Here is a 22,169-nt window from a genome sequence, read left to right as displayed (position 1 = left end):
CATGCCGAAATGTAGTAATTATACACCTGGTAGCAGCCCTTTAATGGACTTCATTAAAGTACACCTATTCATTAAAGTTCAGGTGTTCCACCAATCAGAAAATACCATTGTAGCAATATGAAAGTGCAAGTATCGATTATTCTCGGGTATGCAATCGAAAGACAACTAGCGCGAGATTAGACAATATTAAACTCAGTCGAAAAAAACAACACACAAATTAACATCAATTCACCGTCATCTTCCAGCCTTTCACAAAGCACATTCCCGCAAATTCATTTCACCAATTGCCGGAAAAAATCAATATGGTCGAGCATAAAAAGTCGTATGAAACTTGACTATAATGGTAATTAAGACGCTCGTATGAAAATTATGAAACTCGCTTGCGCTCGTTTCATAAACATACTCGCGTCTTAATTACTACCATTATAGGCTCATTGCATAATGTACTATTTCGCTTCTGTATCATCAGTTCATCACCATAACATATAAACAGCTGAGTTTCCCAGTAGTGCTAATTATTTGTCACTTGGATCACTAGCTGTATGTGTGCGCATGTTTATCTGGCAGAAGAAGTGGCGAAGTTTCTTACTGTAATACCTATATTGTGGTAGTATGATAGTAAGTGATATGAATTTTAGGGAATAATAAGTGAAAGGAATGAACAAGTGAAGCATAATCAAGAGCATGCATTTGGTCATTAAATGTCATAATGTATAATATTGTAAGTAGCGTAAGAAACGGGCAGCTGGCTCAAATACAAGAATTTGTAGGGCCAGCAGGACCAAATATGCTGAGTAAATATATATCATATCATATCAATATACACAGTAAGGTTTGTACCCAAGACTGGGGTCGTCATTTCGATATTCTACTGTAAGATAAGGTTCGAAATGAATTGTAAATGTTTTCTTCTTTTTTTGTACAATAGCAGGATCCTTAACTTCCCTTATTTGCTCCAATTCTACAAGCAAGCTTATAGATGTCACTAACACTTAGTTCATCAGAAACTATACAGAAGTGCATCAGAGGTGGTGGGTCCATATTACATTCGTAATGAATGATGATGTTAATTGAGAATAATTGTTGGAATGTCACAAGAAACCTGAGTACCTAGAGAAAACCCCCGTGTTGCCTGGAACACGAGCTTACCCAACACAAATTACAAATTCAAGGTAGAGAGGGATTTGAACCTTGGCCCTCTGGATTTTATGCCAAGCACTCTAGCACAGAGCCACCATGATGGATGTAAATGTTTTCGCCAGGAAACGAGCTAGCTGTTTACCTAGAAAGAATCAACTACTATAATGTAAAGATGTCATTACGGAGTGAAAGAGAAGTTTCTATCTGGACACTCTGTATTAGCACATATAAGGGTACGCACTATAGTTTTTTCCGTGAAATAAAATGAACAATTTTAATGTGTTGTACAACTATGCAGTGATTATAAATAGGGACCGGATTTTTATGTAATTACATATTATATTCCTTTCAATCTAACCATATATAAATAACAAATCTTTGCAAATCTTGTAATTACCATTAATATAATCAAATTTGATACTACATATTTTTACATATTTACTCCACATTACATATTATGGCTTGATATTAAATAAATCTACATATTTAGAGGGTTTATTCATTTTTACTTCTCTAAAAGGAGAAAGAAAAAAAAAACTTCTGTTAGGGAAGTTTACAATTTGAAGTACACAGATTTTCACCTACCCAAGAAAAGATATATTTCGGCACGAAACATAACGTTCTTAGTTCCAGGCAAACAACAGTTCGTAAATGCCTATAGTTTGAGGTTTGAGTAGGTACTTTGTTCCTTACAGGGAGCAGCTAAAATGCATGTGTCCACATCTCCTCTTATTTTCTCCTAATCCAGTAAAGCGAAACAGTGCTTGCAATACTGTTGTGTCATTCATTTCACTCATTTTTCTAGTTTTAGTACTTACAGTATAAAGTGCAAGTGAGTTTATCTACTGCTTTTAACTAACTAAAATGGCCTCTGTATCTTCAATCCTAACAACAAAAATAAAATCATGGATTGCGATGGACGAAGGTTTCACTACAGATGGAAAAATAGAATGTGTCAAGTGTGCGGTAAAAAAGTCGGGTGCTCTATGAAATCACAACTGGAGAGTCTTACCTATCCTTACCTGCCACATATTGATATTAAATATTTTCATGATTTTACATATTTTGATACATATTCAGCTTATTTTTCTTACATAAATATGTACATATTTCACACCTTGATATTACATAAAAATCCGGTCCCTAATATTATAAAACATGGCAAGATTTTGAAAGATTAATTCTTGGAATGAAGATAAAAATGACGATATATATTGATAACTTTTTAAGGTACTTTTACATATTATACTTGTTTATAGTTAACAGTTCACACCATCTAAAACATCACTAAAGTATTTTGAGATACCTTATCATTCAAACACATGTGTCTTAATTATGACATTCAAGTTACTCATAATTGCCAAAACTTTGCAGATCCGCAATTCTTTGTAAGATGGAAACATGTTAAGATGTCAATATTAAAAATAATGGGTCAAAAATTTTTAATTCTTCTCGACAACATTTCTCAAACAACAATCCAAGTTTCTGGGAGTTTATATAAATATTTTTCAAACAAAATAATCTGCCCTCAATGAGGGTGACCATAAAGATCCATATTAAAAGCACTACAGAATGATTTAGAAAGACAGGAATTATATAGTAAAAAATCCAGAGAAATGCAAACCCAATAGAATCATCAATGGCCAAAATATAAATGGTAATGTAGTATTTGGATTGAATCCCTAAGAATATTCAACAAGCAGGTAATGATGAAGGATGGGTGGAGCGGAGAAAAATTCTCTCTGGCACCAGGCCTCGAATCCGGGTTTTCAGCTCTATGTGCTGATGCCGGATTCGAGTCCCGGTGCTGGAGAGAATTTTTCTCCACTCCACCCATCCTTCATCATACGGTAATGCAGAATTCCTGCACGGAAATATCATACGTACTTCGATACATCACAATAATATAAAAGCAGGTAATGTCAAACAGGAATGAAAAGACTTCAACATCTATTATAAATGTCACAAAAGCAATTTATTTAATAATACCAAGTGTGCAGTTCCTATTTTCAGAAAATATTCTGAATAAATCCTTACATTTCCTACGAAAAAAAATATATATTATAATAGAATTTATCATTCCAAAAGATATCTTCACCTTATATTAGCAATGCAAATATTTTGGTAGTTGTAACAATGTGTACAACATTTAAAGTTGTTCCTATTTTGAAAACAGGATATTCATGCATAATTACTGCAGCTATTGTAATTTCTGGTGCTAAAGTAGGGCTGACCAGAGTTGATTTCTAATAATCCCTGAGAATGTAGTTATAAACAACCTACAGATCATATCGTCGCCTGAATGCAAGAACTAGGTAACTCGAAATTTGCGTTTTTTAGTTACCTCTTTTATAGCATAGCAAAAATCGCACAAAATATAATCCAGGATCTAGGTAACCGATCAAACGATACCGCGACATCTATTTTCCAATATAACAAATAGGTAAAAGAAAACGAGACATATTCCTTAGTGCAATAAATAAGTAAATAGGCGATGTCACAGAATATGAAAAATGAAGTTACCTAGTTCTTGCATTCAGGCGACGATATGCAACCAACCTTCACTACTGTTTTTTATTACATTTCGACAGCAATATGATCCCATTGCCAATTTAATCTCTGGGTTTCTGAAAATTTCCAAAAGCTTTTGCTTTTCTGCCTTGTAATATGAGCTTGTTTCTAGAAAAGTAATAAAATATAACACAAGGTGGTCCAGTCAAAAGGAAAGTTTTCAAGGCACAGAAAAAGAATGAAAAGTTACTATCATACCAATTTAACGAGTAGAAATGGCAAGTACATGAATAACTATTAGGTGTGCAAGAAGAAAAAAATTATTGTTTAAAAATTACGTCAGCCCAGTGATCTCCATTGAAACGCACACATTCTTTGAGTATGGCCACCAACTGTTGCATAACCCCTCTCAGCATATTGACAGGTATCGCAGCACCCTCTTCTCGTATACATTGTTTTAGGGCTGGAATTGTTCTCGGTGAATTGCCTCCAAACACCTTCGTTTTGAGGTGTCCCCATAGGAAGAAATCACATAACGTTAAATCAGGTGACCTAGGTGGCCAAGCGATATCCCCGTTCCGAGAAATAACGCGACCTGAGAACAAATCATTCAGAGCATCCATCGAAATTCCTGTGCTGTGGCTTGTTGCTCCGTCCTGTTGAAACAATGTGTTTTCATTCATTGGAAAATGGGCTAGTTGCTGTGTAAAAAAGTTCTGTATCATTTCAACACAGCACACTGAATTAACAGTCACTGCATTTCCAGCCTCATTGCACGATAGCGGCGCCCCCCCAAGCCATTCAATGAAGACGAAAACAGTAACCAGCTGCGTGGCTGTTGTTCAACAGCACAGGTGGTTTCGGGTCCAAGGAATATGCTCCGGCGCTCTGGAGTGAACAAGGCTCTGAAATCAGCTACAAGGGTCGGTCCGGTTTTTTTTGCCACTACTGTACAAGGCGCAAGTTCGAGCGAGGTATGAGAGTTCAGCTTCTTCAAAGCAGACTTCAGTTCTTGTCACACTCGACGCCCCAATTACCTAAGGCAATATGTGAAACCAAGGCTTCTAATCCAAAGGCTTTAATTTAGAAATTTGTATGGGGGAAAGATAAAGGTCTGTGGTCCATTTCTTTTAGAGCTCATCTCTACATCTGTCTTAGCACCTTAAGAAAACCACAGGCAGAATGAATTTTCTCAATTTAGGAGACTAGACAAGACGGCATTTAGGAAGGCGGTCATCTGCTATATGTGCCGTAGCATTTCTGGTATGCAACATAACAAGCTTGTACAGTAGAACCAATTGGAATCAGTCTATAACAAGTACTTCCCGAGTTCGTTTGTTCATGTGTGAGTGTTTCAATACATTGAATAAGTAAAACTAACATTTACTGTGCGTAAGATAAATAAATGGAAGAAGAGACTGTAAAAAGACAAGTAATGCACAGGCAGGCGCGGAAAATAGTGTTTGAGGTGTATAATTACTTCAAAAACTTTGACGAGCAGAACACTGCCGGCCATCTTGATGCTGGCTGCAACGTTGCCAACGTGCAAGAAACTAATACAGAAGCATGTGGTGTGGGATTGAGAACTGTGCAAAGAATATTGATAGTGAAGGAAAGAGGGTTTGTTTGGTGTCATGCTTACAGTAATCAATGGCTAAGGTCATTATTGTCTTTTGATAATTTAAATTCTCTTCTGTGCTATTTGTATTGCACTGTGCGTGAAGTAGGATGTGGTAATTTTGTACGCTGCCTTCCTCTCTCCATCTGTCTCTCTCGATGCAAACGCTAGCAGACTACCGCTTCCAAATTGCCATCGACTCTAGCCAATTGGCTCTGAGGTAATTTTAATAAAATATAGCCCTATCAACCCTGACAGCATGATGTTGGGAAAGGTGTATGTTCTTGATAGTGATAGCCCGAATTGCATTTCACCATAATGCGATATTTTTGGCATAAGATGAGCTGAGGATAGATCTTGATCCTGAGTATTAGTCAGTCAATATGCTTGTTACTCCTGAAGCTTATTCCGGGTTGTCAGTGACCAAGTTCGCTCCGTCAGTTCAAATATGATAATGGAAGGAGAAGGAACGATGCCAGGAATTTGGAAAAAGGTAGTTCTGGCTTAAACTGGCTGTGGATGGGACCCGATCAAGAACCTCGAAAAGCAATGAATGCTAGTCACTTTCGAAGTTATTTCCAATAATATATTCCAGGCCACCAGTAACCGAGTTTGTTCTATCAGCCCAAATTGGAAAGGTTGAAGATGAGTTGGGGTGGGTCAGAGTCAGGAACTTAATGAATGCAATGAAAGCGCATGTCACTGCTCACGCTGTTCCCTATGCTGTATTCCAGTTCTGACAAGAGCTGAATTCAGCCTCATCAAATCAATAGAAATTGCAATATTTCAGCAGATTTACTAACTAGGAGATGAACGATCACAGGCCTAAACCTGAGCATAACACTACAGCTTGTCCAAGTCAAGTCTACGAGTGGGGATATTGGGATGGAATGTAGAGGCAAAACACAGTTGCCACATAGGTCACTTGACGCTCAGATTTCAACGTGTGCACATTGTTTAAAATACACTATGGAGCGCACGGATTTTTTGTCCTTGTCTTCAGATAAAGGCAACAGTTACGCTGTCTCCCAGCCTCATGCAACTTTCTCTCCTATGTCCACGCTTGCCAATCAGAACGCTAAGCCTCACTGTCAAGCAGAAGTAGAAGTACAGTCTATTTCAAAGCGTCTTAAATTGTTACCGCTCTATGAACTGAAGCGCAGTAGGAAAACTTTGCTGTCATATGAGACTGTACTGGTCTCCTCTCGTTACCGCCTCCTTTCACCACAGAACTGCCTCCAACTTACCCTCTCGGCTCGCAAACTTAACTTGGTCGAGCTGCAGTTTCCCTACCCTCCTGTCTCATAAGTATAGCTAGTGGACCAAACTGATGCCTCCTCCTTTCCCTAGGCTCATATTGGCCAAGACCAGAGATGAGTGAATTGAGGTTGGCACAAGCTGCCACATAGGTTCGTAGCAAGTTGAGCAGTGAATTCATCAATGAGTAACAAATTTAGCTCATCTACATTATTTTATAGGCTACCACGGTGGTCTAGTGGCTAGGGCGCTGGACTTTTAATCCTGTAGAACTTGTTTCGATCCCCAGTATAATCCCAATTTATAACCATGTTGGACAACCCCATGGTTCAGATAACACAGGAGTTTTCTTCAGGAGCTTCAGTTCCTCTGTGGCATCCCAACAAATCTCCATTATCATCTCATCTCATGTGAAGTGTACACCAGCTTCCTATGGCACACCCTGGGCAACAACTTTGTCGGTAAATTGGTCTACACAACTGACTGCATAAGGGTGAATGACTAACAGTTAAGTTAAGTTTAGTTAAAAAAAAAAAAGCATTATTTTATGTATCAACTTAAAAAAAGTATTTGCATATTCCTCACTCACAATCTGCTATTAAAAAAATGTTATGTTTTATTTAACAACGCTCACAACTGCAGAGGTTATATCAGCGTCGCCGGATGTGCCGGAATTTTGTCCCGCAGGAGTTCTTTTACATGCCAGTAAATCTACTGACATGAGCCTGCCACATTTAAGCACACTTAAATGCCATCAACCTGGCCAGGGACCGAACCCGCAACCTTGGTCATAGAAGGCCAGCGCTATACCAACTCGCCAACCAGATCGACATCTGCTATTTAAGTGAATATTTACGAAAAGGAAAACTACAAAAATTGCAGCCAGCTTTTTATTTCTAAGGCCACAACAACTTTATATGTTGTTAATTTTATATGGTTTATGTGAGAGATACATTTTATTATTATTATTATTATTATTATTATTATTATTATTATTATTATTTGTAGTATTGGTAATACTAGTATCAGGGAAGTGGAATTCTCGTCACCGGAACTTTCGTCATTGTACCATCTAGTCACTGCAATTTTGTCACCCGGTGTTTTGGTCACTTCAATTTTTGGTTACCCAATATTTTGATCACCAGTACACATTTTCTTAAAAATTATCATTTCTTTTGACAAGTAAAATATCCATAGGTACACTGTATAAAATGTTATGTGATTAATATTTCAAAATTGCCACAATGTGTCCTGTCTCACTCCGTAGTAACTGCAGGACAGAATATAAAGAAGGATGAGGCTTTCCCATGAGAGTGTTTATGAGCCTGTGCCATGTCTCACATGTACTGTTCGAGGAAGATTCTCTCTAGTTCTTATATAACAGTTCTATACTGCGCAGTCGGGGGAAACATTGGCATCTGTCTGTCTCTACCGCGTCTACGGCCCTTCACATAGTTGTCTTCCACATAGTTAAAGACCGGAATTAATTCATAGATAGCAGTGATTTCCAAATCTTCAAAAGCAACGACAGCTTACTCGGGCACAACTGTCAGAGCTATACACAGATGAAATTGCGCCCTCAGCTCATTATTATCTTCTTCTTCTGAGTATTATCCTGACAGTCCTTCAGCCTGTAAACACCTCCAAAAAGCTTAGCCTCGATGGGACAACTGGCTAAGTGACTCCTGGAAAAGCATTTTGCGTAACATTGAAAAACAATCTAACAATTCCATTATGTTTAAAAAAAATGATAAAAAAACATTATTGTGGTCAGTGACGAAAATGTAATCTGTGACCATAAGTCTGGTGACGAAAATTTAATCTGTGACCACAAGTCCGGTGGCAAAAATTTAATCGGTGATCACAAGTCCGGTGACGAAAATTTAATCATTAACGAAGTAGTACAATGACGACATCTCCAGTGACGAGAATTTCTAGATCTGTATCATCATCATCATCATCATCATTATTATTGTTGCTGTTATCTTTGTTGTTCACTGTGTTTTTATTTTCGATGTATAAGTTTACCATACACACAAAACTGTTTATAAAGTAGGAACAACATTGAAGAAGACAATTCCAACCTGCATCATAAACAGACTACCACATGCTCAGTCTCCAAGATTTGACAATGTTCACATTTCTGTCAGAGATAAACTCTGGTCAGCCTCACGAAATGAACAATGAACATTTTAAGACAAAGAAAACACTGAAAAGATGTCAGATGATGGATGACATGATATTCCAATAATTATTATAAACTATAACCACATATACAGCATATCTATCAGAGATCAACTCTGGCTGGCCTCACAAAATGAACATTTTAAGGCAATGAAAACACTGAAACAGTGTCAGAAGATATGCTATTCCAATAGTTATTGTAAATTGTATCAGCCATAAACATACATACAGAATTTAAGCCTTTTTTTACTTTTTTTTTCCTGGAATATAAAATTTATACTGCATTACTTCAAGGAATTTTAAATTAAAGAATCTAGTGCCTGCCAACAAATGAAGATTTTTAAAGCATAAACTTTCAATATGTTTTATTGGTTCTGAAAACAACAAATATGTGACATACTACACAACGTAAACAAATCTAATACTGCATCACTGTGTAAGGTGACACTTTCTCATTTTATGTTACCACAAATGTGGGGTAAGGTATGATTTCCCAACCTGCCATTCTGACTACATTCAGTTCATAATATAAATTTTCACAATCGACATAATTTCATATTAATATAAGACTTTTCTTGTACAACTTTTAACAGCTATATGATTATACTAAGAACCGTGTGCATTATTGCATGAATATTAGAAACAGATCATTCATTCAAATTCAAATATCACAATAAAGACGAATAAATTCTAACCTTTATGTGTTCATGATTATGATCCCTCTTCCATATTTTACCAAAAGTTGCATTCTATTTTACAGGTGTGAATGTTTATGGTGCTGAGACAAATTTAAAAATAAAGGAAAAAGACACAAGTGCAAGAATGAATAAGATTGTACAACTATAATGTAAATGCACAGTTAAGTGTGTCATAAATAAAATAGCCATCTTAACCACAGCCACAGTCTTCTATTTTAAGTTCATGTCCCTAGAATTTAGAGACTATTAAAAATCTTATTTAAATATTATATACTGAATTTTGAGCATTTCCTAAATTGTCAGACTTCATCTTCATAGCACCATCCAGTAACGTGCATATCTTTCACACCATGCAGTACAGATATTACTATCATTCACACATGCAACACAATACAATATTGGTCCTTGTTAACCTCCTTGGAGTGCATGAGAACAAAAAAATTAAAAATTAAATACAAGATATCAAGACTTGATAAAAATAATCTAAATTAAGAATAATTTACCAAAATCTCATCAGAAGTGACACATATGTAGTAGAGTCAATAATTTCGTGGACTGAGAACTGTACACTACACCCTAGAATAAATTGTACATACAAAAGTGTCACCTATATTCTGTGCAATGATAAGCAATCAGAATACGAGCATGATAGCTTGAACAACATTAGCTAAATGAAATGTGTTACAATGCTCATGACTATCTAAATACAGTAGGCTACTTCATGTTAGCATCTGAACAGCATGTCAAAAACAAATCCCATCACAAATTAGGCAAAACAACAACCAAACTCTGTAAATGTAACACTTACTATAACCTCAATATTCTACTGATTTGCAGTGGCGTAGCGTCAATGTAAGCTAAAAAGCTCAGCTTCCCCAGTTAATAATAATTTCATAATAAACCTGCAGTTTATGAACAAAATTATTTATTAATTTTAATATAATTTATATTTGCGCGTTAAATATTGTGATGCGGCAGCTCAGGATGATTTGTGATCCAGCAGTAAACATGATGCCAGTACACACCAACTTCCAATTCCCTCCACTGAATTACAAGCAGACTGCTTTCTTTCACGCATTCTTCTGTGTAACCCACCCCGCAGATTTTCCATCCTTTTCTACTAACTACCTGGTTGCAAGGCTCGCAAGAAGCTAGCTTTGACATTGAAAAAAAAAATAGTTTCTGAAATATCCCTTTCGTGAGTTGTGTTCAGTTGAAGTGTTAATGTGCATTGTGGCTGATATAATAAATAATGAGTGAAATAACAGTTCCTGACACTAATTTACTTGAATTTTTTAGGGAAATTCCATTATCAAGACTGACTTATGAAAAAAAAAGTGTGATTTAAAAAACAAATGACCGACTCCCTTGCTGTCAATGAAGGACATAACCAAAAGACAGATGCACACTTGCATAATTATACAAATACTGTATCTATTGACCATTAATATTGTAATTTCTCTAAATATGACAGGGAGTGAGCTAATGTTATACGTATACGTGTCTATTTGTTAGAGATGTTATGTGTAATCCCTGAAATCATATTTTACTACGTACCGTTTGAGGTCGTGCCTTATTGGTGTTACGAGTTTTAAACGAATCTTCGGACTGCTAACTTGACACTGACTACTATTTATTTTAAGACTATAATTTTGTAATACGTTTTCTCATATGTACATGCAGGGTGCAAATTAAGATTTCTGATGAGGGGGGATATAATCCTAGATAGAGAATACCATACATAAAATTACTATTATCCTCATTCAATACGACTCAACGCTTGATCGCATTGAGTTGCTTGTCTTGCATCTGGATCATAATAATAATTATATCCATGAGCAGGCTTAAGATAAGATGTGTAATTCCTAAGTTATTGATTGTTGTCAACTTTGCCGGTGATGACAACACATCAATATTATTTTCTTTGCTTACTTTATACTGTACTTTATAAAGTATACTCGTATTAAAACAGTTATATTTTGTGAAGAGGGATAGAAGTTATCCCAGGCAGGAATCTTAATATGAATTTATGAGAGGGGAAAACTTTCCAACAGGGTGGAATTCCCTCATACCCCCCATTAATTCGCATCCTTTATACATGAAAGACAACTTGAGTTAGCTTCCCCTGCTCAAAATTTCATGCTACGCCACTGCTGATTTGTTCTGTTTTTCTCTGTGAAAGACTATTTGTTAGGTTCTCTTTAGCATACAATGCTACCACAGTTTCAGTTAGTTGATTCCAAGGACTGTTTCTAGCAACTGCACCAGTACTGTAGGTGAATGTACATACAAAGCAAGAACTAAGTCAACAGTGTTCACAGTCCATTAAATTATTGATTCTACTATGTATAATTTAAAACCATACGTTGATCAATCAGATTTTCAAGCACTACGAGGCATAACAACAAATCTTCTATTTTCATCACATGAAAAATATAATTTGCTAATACCTTACAGTGATGTAACAATAAATGCCGCACTCCAAATAGGTAAACAAATAATTATTTACGTCTAAGCCTGTCGTACATGGGACAGTTGATCCCGGATATGCGTCTTCTCGTGCCGTGTCAGCTTGTCCCTCCGAGCAAAGGCAACATTACAGACAGTGCAAACGAACGGTTTGCAGCCAGAATGAATCAGTGCATGGCGGGTCAAGTCGCCCTTTGCTGCAAATGTCTTAGAACACTCCCTGCACGCATGAGGACGCACGCCACTGTGAATCCGCGCATGTTTCTTCAAGTTGGTGCTGCGCGTGAAGGCTTTGGAACACACACTGCACACGTATGGGCGCCGACCAGTATGGATGATTGCATGTTTTCTGAGATCAGAACGCCCCGCAAAAGCTTTACCACATATATCACACACGAAAGGACGCTCGCCTGTATGAGTGCGCATGTGTGTAGTTAATGTTGAACTGTCAGCGAACGCTTTGCCACATATGCTGCAACCATAAGGGCGCTCACCCGTATGCACCAGTTCATGACGTGCCAGATGGGCACGCTGGGCAAATGTCTTCCCACATTCTGGACACGAGAACGGTCTCTCACCACCTGTTTTAGCAGCAACTGTGACCTTCTTGCCACGTTTTAGATTTCTAGTTTTGTTTATAATTTTTGAACACGATTTTTTCAAACTAATCCCCACAGGTCTTTTGTTTTCACCCTCCTCGGAACAGTCGTCATCGGACATTGAATCCATATCCATGGCATGTGGATCCACAACCACTACTACCGAATCAATATCTTCAGGCTTAAATATAAGACTCCCTGCATGAAACAGACCCTCTCTCTTTTCAAACAGGAAATTATTTGCGGTCATATCCAGACTGTACGTCCACTCTGCTGCCGAGGGCTTATCTCCTTGCAGACTGGATGGTTCAATGTCTAATAGTTGCGGACCCGCTTTATACAGCATTTCATTTTGTTTTGCACCCATGTTCTGCAAAACACAAGCCCCAAAATTCCCAGATCACCTTCTGTCCTGACTTATAATCTAAACTGAAACACCACTAATATTCAATTAATTTCATGTCATTAGTACTTACGTCATCTCTGGCACCACTGCAGTCTGACGCAAAATGCATGACTCCATTTTCTGCGTCCTGACTTGAGTCTTCTTGAATATTCTCCTGCTTTATCGTCACAACCTGTCAAAAACAAGATGGACAGACATATTCATGCCAACCACGTATTTTACTGCTCCTATTTCACTATTGATAAATCAAACAAAAATGTCTCCAATAAGCTAGATGGAGGTAACCACACTTCTGGGTCCAAATATTGTAATATGCAGTGTTGGATGAAGAATCTGTGAATCCCGGCCACCAAGTCACACAGTTGAGTGTGCTCCTTGTATAATGGCAGTTGACTTAATATATGTCAACATATATAATAATAATAATAATAATGGCTTTATTTAACCTGGCACAGTTAAGGCCGTAAGGCCTTCTTTAACACTCAACCAGGATTAAAACTAGCTTACATAGGTGAACATACAACTGGATCGGAATTAAGTGATTACATACCAATACAATTTAGGTACATAATGAGATCAAAAGAGGTAGTTAGATAAAAATTTACCTCATAAAATAAAAATAAACATAGTGGAATACATATTAATGTTGTTAGAATCAAATACAAATCACATAAAAACAGAAGCTGATAATTCAATAAAAAATATACACAGTAAAAATAAAAATAAACACATTAGTATACATATTAGTATAAGATTACAATTAAGTAGGATTCACATAATTAAACCAGAAACCGCCAATTGAATAAAATGTACAAAAAAATAGGTCGAACTTGGAATGAGGCCACAAAGGGAAAAACACTGGAGGAGGGGGATTCGATCCAGTGCTGTGGATTGAACTTCGGTGTAGCTCAGTGGTTAGAGCACTTGGTACGTAGAACCTTACATCATATATACCCAGATAGCTTGGCTTTATAGGCTTTGACGGTAACAACTTTTGTCAGGTTTACTATCCTGCCATCTAGTTGTTACATAAGGAGTCACGTCATAACTCCCATTTGAATTTCATTAACAATTGTACTGCCATCTCGTGTTCGTTTATGGCAGATGGGTGGCGATCCTGGCTGTTGTTCTCTTCAAAGTGCTGCCGATTTTAACATAGGGATGAGCTATCTGTTACATATATGATCTAGGGTAGAATGAAGGACCTGGGTTCGATCCCCAGCACCAGAGCGAATTTTTCTCCTCTAATAATTATCATTGTTACCATAACAGATATATTCTGTAGGACCAAAAATGAATCTTTATGTAGTTATATTAACAGTTGTGATACTTCGATTCTCACTTTGAGAGAGGAACAGAGATTAAGGGTGTTCGAGAATAAGGTGCTTAGGAAAATATTTGGGGCTAAGCGGGATGAAGTTATAGGAGAATGGAGAAAGTTGCACAACGTAGAACTGCAAGCATTGTATTTCTCACCTAACATAATTGGGAATATTAAATCCAGACGTTTGAGATAGGCAGCACGTACGGGAAAAACCAGAAATTGTGTTAGTTGGAAGACCAGAGGGAAAAAGACCTTTGGGGAGGCTAAGATGTAGGCCTAGATGGTAAGATAGTATCAAAATGGATTTGACGGAGGTGGGATATGATGATAGAAACTGGATTGACCTTGCTCAGGATAGGGACCAATGATGGGCTTATGTGAGGGCAGCAATGAACCTGCAGATTTCTTAAAAGCTATTTGTAAGTAACTTAGAATGATAAATATTAGGTTTAGTTTCATCAAGAAGATGCATTACACCAAGTTCTCTGCAAGTGAATAGGAAAGCAGAAAGCATATAGGAACAGAAAAAGAAATAATTTATGCATAGCATTGTAACATTTTCCTACAATCTCTGAAGTTCTACAACTTAAATTGAAGGTTCTACTTTGTTTTTCAACAAACAGAGTTTACTAAAATGTAAAAGAAAGTATGTGCAACAGGTTTATATGAAAACATTGCAAGAGGAAATAAAATGTCGTTTGCAACGTTTTTCTGCTTAGCTATTTAGTTACTGAAACGTGTTTCTAACTGAACCAAAACCGAATCAAGAATTTCATAAGCACCTCTTCTTTGAGCTGGTCAACACCCACAACATCTGAAGATAAAACAGCACATTCTTGTTCGATTTCTTTAATAATCTTCCCACATCTGAGAAATTTGATACTGGTAGAAGTTTCCTTCATCTACCTCTTTCATTAACAAATATAATATATCAAAAGAAGTTTTCGACTGTAGAATGTTAAAATAAATAGTGGGCATACATATAAAAATTCTGGAATAAAAAGGCAAAGGCATAACAAAAACCTATGATATGTAACACATTGTTTATATCTATAGTTGCTTGGACTGATTCTAGTTTCCAGCTGTCGAAATTTACGACATGTTGGACTGCATTTTTCAGTTCAGAATACAATTTTTCGAATTATGAAATTACTGCCCAAAGGGTTGCCGGCCCGAAAGGGTATACAGTGGGATATACGAAATGGGATCACAAACGCAATGAAGATGTAATGGAAGAATTACAACTAGAACCTGTAATTAATCACATAAAACATTATCAGAACAACTGGATAAATCATCTGCATTTTAATTCCATGCAAATTTTACACGCTGTTTTCTCACACTTTATTTTTCAACACATTTCGTCAGGTTCGAAGTGTACAAAATGCTTTGAAAAACTTTCATATTTCAAAATTAAATGTATAACTCACTTTTTCACTAAAATGTCTGAAATTTTTTTTTGCAAGACAAGTGGCATATTTATAATAACATCACGCATTAGTTTTCCTATATCTTTACTATAAAATAGGGGAAAAAATGTTTATATCCGCTGCTTAAGTTTTCCATTGTCACTGATAAATATTTCATTTTTTATTTCAAAAAGTACTCATTTAATCATACAACCAATGCACTATTTTGGTAACCATAGTGTGTAGAATATGCAATAAAAATTCCATATTTCTAGCATCAAAATTGTAAGAGCCTTTACACTTCAAACCTGACGAAATGTGTTGAAAAAAAAAAAAAGTGTGAGACAACAGCTTGTAAAATTTGCATGGAATTAAAATTCAATGGTGCAGCCATTTATATATTGCATAATTTTTATGCTTTCGAATGCCGCAAAGCATTGAAACTTGCTCAACATATAAATAAGAGACTGCTAATTCATTTTTCACAAGAAAACAAAAATGCGATTTTTGACAGAAATATACATATATATAAGTGTTCTGCCCATAGGCAGGTCTTTCACTGCAAACCCAGCATTCTCCAATCTTTCCTCTTAGTCTCTGCATATGACCAAAATTTCATCCGTCTCCCCCCTTAACTGTAATCATGTATAAATAATTAAATACCATACCATATACCTTTGACAAGAACATTAGGGAACTAACAATCACTTCGACAGCTCATGCAGATTTAGAAGTGCTGAAACCAGCATTTTAGCAGTAGTAGCATTTCAGCATAAGTAGCAGCAGTGGTAGTAATAGCAGTAGTAATCTTAGCAACTACCCTACATACAGTTTATGCTTCACTGCTACATAACATGCCAAGTACATAATATTATCATGAATGAAAACTATCTTGAATTGTAGCTAGTAGCTATATCTAAGAGGCTTTTGTGCGAATCATGCGTATTCGCTTGTTTTCCGTACAGAACCAATACGCGGTAAGTGTGAAATACCACATTCAGTATTCCCAACGTAACACACGTAACAATTTCCCTCTTCTTACCGCTTAAGCGCGACATTCATTTTACTGCTTTAGGCTTTTAACATATTATTTTTAGAGACGTTTAACATAGTAATAATTATAAATTGGAAACTTACCACTGCAATTTCACCTAATTGCAATGTTAATTATTGTTTTTAAATATTTGCAAAAATTAAGTAAAGTCTACTACTCCACGAAACTTATTGCATTCCTGATACGAGTAACATTAAGGAAGCCGTGAAAAAATCGACGAGATTCCAGATGCTGATGTTATTACTGCAATATGTTATATAAATAATATTGTTAAAATATTAAAATGAAAAATAAATCATTACATAACCTTACCATTTGTTTTAAGTTCGCATTTATAGACTGGGGGAAAAAAAAAGACAGACGTACAGTATATCACGGCCTGCTGGAATATAGTAAACACAGAAAACATTTTACAGCAACAATGTTGAAGAAAGATATTTTGGTGTTCCGAAGTTGGCGTCATTAAACAGAAACCAAGATGGAGATTTCATTGCAACTAATTAGAAATTCGTCTTTCAGGTATGTAATAAACGATCTTCGCACAAAATAATGTACGATACACGAGCGATATGTTTGTTTTCATGTTCTCGGAAATTAAAAAAGCTCAACTACGTTTCGCTTTTTCAATCCTTTCCTCGAACATGAAAACGTCAACATACCGCTCTTGTAACATATATTACTATTGTATCACATTGCGAATTTCAGTAATTTTTTTTCTTTTAACAAGAATCTTCACTTTATCTGCATGGTAACATAACTGTATTGATACAAAATAAAAAACTTTTTTTTATTGGGTTATTTTATGATGCTGTATCAACATCTAGGTTATTTAGCGTCTGAATGATATGAAGGTGATAATGCCGGTGAAATGAGTCCGGGGTCCAGCACCGAAAGTTACCCAGCATTTGCTCGTATTGGGTTGAAGGAAAACCCCGGAAAAAACCTCAACCAATAACTTGCCCCAATCGGGATTCGAACCCAGGCCACCTGGTTTCGCCAGACGCGCTGACTGGATACAAAACTACTGAATAGAAACATTAAGGAAATATTTTCTATCTAAGATTAGGGCCCAATGTCTTACAAGCAAACATTCTGATGTGGGCAGATAAAGAAGTTAAATTTTTTTCTTCCACCATGTTAATAAAGTCAAAACAAGTGCTTATACAAATTTTGGCCACTCGAACGCAATTACAAGGCGATTTTCCCTGGGGCCTTTTACAGAATAAAGCACAATTGCATGGAAAGATTTACTGAAACAGATACAGCAATTGTTGCACTATTTTTCAACATATCCTCCACTGGTATTAAGACGTTTATCACATCATGGGATCAATTTCTGTATCCTTGGGTACAGCCAACTGCACCTTCCTGTCGATCCCATGATATGATAAATGTTTCAATTCCAGTGAGGAATATGTTGAAAAAATAGCTCAACAATTGCTGTGTCTGTTCCAATAAATTTGTCCAGTGAAATTGTGTTTTCTTTGTGTTAATAGCCCCTGGCGAACTTAATTTTTTACAACCCTCGTAATTGAGGTCGAGTGACCAAAATTTCTATAAACACTTCTTTTGACATTATTAACATGGTGAAAGAAAAAAAATATTTTTTTTACAAGGATTAGGGAAACAGCTGGAAGTGTCTGAGGTCAGGAGCATAGACAAGACTAATGGAGGAAATGCAAGAGAAGACATGATAAGAACGAGTGAAGGAATGAAGCGACCACCAGATATTAGTGATTGTGAGGACAGAATAGATAGGGTTTTGGACAGGTTATTAGCGAAGAAGAAGAGTGCTAAGAAGTGAGTGCAAGAAAGTTAGGGGTGGCAAAAGTGTAAGAAAAGGAATAGAGAAGAAAGTGTTAAGTGTATGAAGATAGGGTAAGAGTGTAATAAGATAGACTATCAAACAATGAATAAAAGAGAATTAAAGTGAAAAAAAAAAAATCTGAGCAAATGTGAAATGGAATGAGAGAGAAATTGCAAGTGTAATTAAGTGAATTAGATATTTCATGTTTTTCAATGTTGTGGGTTGGGAGTAGTATCAGGGGTACTATAACTGTAGGAGTATTATAGAAATAAATATATGGAAAGAGATAATAAAATAGGAAATTTAGGAATGAAGCGAAGAGATGGGGATCAATATGTAAATAAATAGAGGATATAAAAAAAAAATAAGTGATGTAAGTGTTGTAAAATAGAGAAAACAGAAAAGTCAACAAGTAATGTAGGAGAAAATAGCTGGAAAATAATGATTAAGAGTAGGTAGATTTGAGAGCAGAGAAGAAAGTAAATAAATAATGCAAATTATTAAGGAAGGAACATGCAATATTGAATAGGTGAGCGAGAAATGGAAGGGAGACAGTCTAGGTAGGAGGGAGAGAATAGAAGAGGATAGAGAGGGAAGGACATATTATAGCAATTCAGTCATAACTGAACATTAGAAAGTAATCAAGAAATACTCGGCAATGAATACATTAATAGAAAAGAGTTGTATGTATTAAAGGGATGGTGGATCGAAAGACAGAAATGTGAAGGTCCACCATAACTGATTTGTAAAGTTGACTGACAAATAAATATCATATCATATCAATTAATTTTTTTTATGTGCACCCATCAGAATGTTTGTTAGTTCAGTAATTACAATTACCTGACATGTATCACCAAGTCGCTGTTTCTTCAGGTACTGTCGCAATGTAGCATCAGAATGTTCACATTGTTCCTTAAATTCATAAGATCTCTCCACTTGGTATAAACACCGATGACATATTAATGCAGGAAGGCCATCTCCAGCATATATCTGCATCAGAGAAATCACACAAAGAGTAAAAATCGTTTTCCAAATTCAAATTTTAATTCAAATATTTTTTAAAGAACAAAATACATACATTACATCTAAATTGTGCTGCATGCATGACTCTTTTGGTGTTGAGTGTAGGCTGTTATCAGGAAGCAAAGCTGATTCTTTCAATCGAACCCAAGCCAAAGTGCAGCCTGGAATCAGCAGACAAACTTGCCTACTGCCTGAGCTATATTCGTGGTCATTAAGAAAATAAGACATTGGAGGTTTAGGATTTTGGTTAAGGGGTTAGGTACAGCTAAAATTTTGGAAATATTCAACATTTTTTTCCTCCATTACTGCATCTTGTACAATAATGAAAATTATTACGTGTAGAACACTGTCCTTCTGCTATATGATAAACATATTTTTACGATTTAAAAAAAGTTATTTATATTTTTTTTTTTCAAAATTCACTATGCAGTGATGAAGTGTTTCCATCATAACTCAAAAAGTATCGAACAGTCTGCGATGAAATTTTTTGTGTGTATTTATGCATGTCATATCTACAATCTGATGAAAAATCACTTCTCTACCTTTGATAGATTGTCTGATAAAAAACAAATTCATTTTAAAAAATGGTCAAATATCATAAAATTTACTTAGTCTTACGTTAAAAAAGTATAAAATTGTTAAAAAAAAAAAGGCATATATCTTCGACAGACGGCCCGTTTCAACGCTATGTCACGTCATCTTCAGTGTCTCTTGAACCACTGGTGATCTTGACTCTATGATGTGCATTTGTCGATGGTAGGGGTGGGGGTGTGTTGTTCCTATGGTGGGGGCTGGCTCTTTGTGTGTTATGATGTATTATGACGTCGAATAATGTGTGTGTATTGAACTGCAATTGTGTGTTAAATATATATTGTGGGTATGCTATTGTATTCTTATATATTTCGTACTGTTCTAGGATGTTTAATTGTGAACTTTTTGGTGTGATGTGTAAAATTTCCATATCTGTTTCTATATTATTTAGTCATGATTATTGTAGTCACACCACATTATCAACAATAATCATGACTACAATAATATAGAAACAGATATGGAAATTTTACACATCACACCAAAAAGTTCACAATTAAACATCCTAGAACAGTACGAAATATATAAGAATACAATAGCATATCCACAATATATACTTAACACACAATTGCAGTTCAATACACACACATTATTCGACGTCATAATACATCATAACACACAAAGAGCCAGCCCCCACCATAGAAACAACACACCCCCCACCCCTACCATCGACAAATGCATATCATAGAGTCAAGATCACCAGTGGTTCAAGAGACACTGAAGATGACGTGACATAGCATTGAAACGGGCCGTCTGTCGAAGGCATATGCCTTTTTTTAACAATTTTACACTTTTTTAACGTAAGACTAAGTAAATTTTATGGTTTTAACAAAGTGTTAACGAGAACTTTAATCAATGGTCAAATATCAGTATTTTCTTCTAACACAAAAAAAAAGAAAATTATTTATTAAGGAATGTAGCTGAAAGAACATGATATTGTTAACATGAGTTTCATCAATAAAATAAAAGAGAGAGAACATGAAAAAGTTAACAAGTTTATGAGTTATGAGGGAAACACTTCATCACTGCACAGTGAACTGCCACCATTTTGAATTTTGAAAAAAAATGTATATATAAATAATTTTTTAAATCGTAAAAATATTTTTTTCATATAGCAGAAGGACAATGTTTTACACATACCAATTTTCATTATTGTACAAGATACAATACTGGAGGAAAAAAAACGTTGAATATTTCCAAAAATTTTACTGTTGTAAGCTGTACCTAACCCCTTAAGTGCACATATGCCTGTTATAATAAAACAACGAGTTTTGAAATGAAAGTTAATGACAGGAAAGAATATTTCCACGCTGGACAATGCAACTAGCATACTTTAAAAATGTTCAATGGATAATATTAGCAAGATATTCAATAATCATATTATTAAACAATATGAAAGAGAGAGGGGGGGTTGTATGTATGTATGTATGTATGTGTGTGTGTGTGTGTGTGTGTGTGTGTGTGTGTGTGTGTGTGTGTATGCGCGTGTGTCTGTACACCTCTCTCCCGCTATCCTCATATTCCCTGCCTCTCCCCTCATACAATTCAGTGGTGATTTAGAGTTTCATTTGAATGACTTACCTCTTAGCCTTTCCCAAATCAATAGTATATTTAAGGTCTTTAAGCTCAATATCGTGAAATGGGACCCTTCACTATTTAATGTCTTTCCATCTGATTTGGCCACCCCTGACTCTCGGACGCATATTGTAATTTTTCCTAGTATCTTAGTAATCTTTAATCGCATATTCAGTTTCTTCTTCCACATAAGTACACGGAAATCAAATGTATTTGTAATGAATTCCACTTTTTGAACAAAAATCATTACTAGAGAAATGCAAAAAAAAAAAAAATAGGTTGTTGTTTTCTAATGCCAGGCGTTTGACGATAAAGTCACTTGACCTCTTGCACTCCAATATTTTTCAAAGATATTATCATGGCCAGCCACTGAAGCACAGATTTTGAGGTGTTCCGAATCCATTTCTTGGTTTGAGTTGCACAATGGGCAGTTAGGAGACTGATATATTCCAATTCTATGCAAGTGTTTGGCCAAACAATCATGGCCTGTTGCCAATCTAAATGCAG

General features: G+C 35.9%; 1 protein-coding gene across 4 annotated transcripts in view; it reads right to left on the bottom strand.

The window, feature by feature from the left end:
- Positions 1-22,169, bottom strand: part of LOC138709474 (zinc finger protein 660-like) — a 38,918-nt gene that overhangs the window by 12,635 nt on the left and 4,114 nt on the right. Inside the window, exons 2-4 of one of the 4 annotated variants that reach the window (XM_069840263.1) lie at positions 19,555-19,695; positions 19,317-19,466; positions 12,953-13,054 (exon numbers count right to left, since the gene is read on the bottom strand). In XM_069840263.1, the coding sequence (XP_069696364.1) occupies positions 12,953-13,054; positions 19,317-19,466; positions 19,555-19,581 (279 nt within the window). In that variant the 5' untranslated portion in view covers positions 19,582-19,695. Of the gene's footprint in view, positions 1-9,060; positions 12,847-12,952; positions 13,055-19,316; positions 19,467-19,554; positions 19,696-22,169 lie in introns of those variants that run through there. The other 3 variants (XM_069840264.1, XM_069840262.1, XM_069840261.1) reach the window with 3 other exon arrangements.

The sequence above is a fragment of the Periplaneta americana genome, chromosome 11, assembly GCF_040183065.1.
Source record: "Periplaneta americana isolate PAMFEO1 chromosome 11, P.americana_PAMFEO1_priV1, whole genome shotgun sequence".
Classification (NCBI taxonomy): Eukaryota; Metazoa; Arthropoda; class Insecta; order Blattodea; family Blattidae; genus Periplaneta; species Periplaneta americana.
The sequence above is the reverse complement of the archived record's forward strand: the minus strand, read 5'-3'. Positions and strand labels throughout refer to the sequence as shown.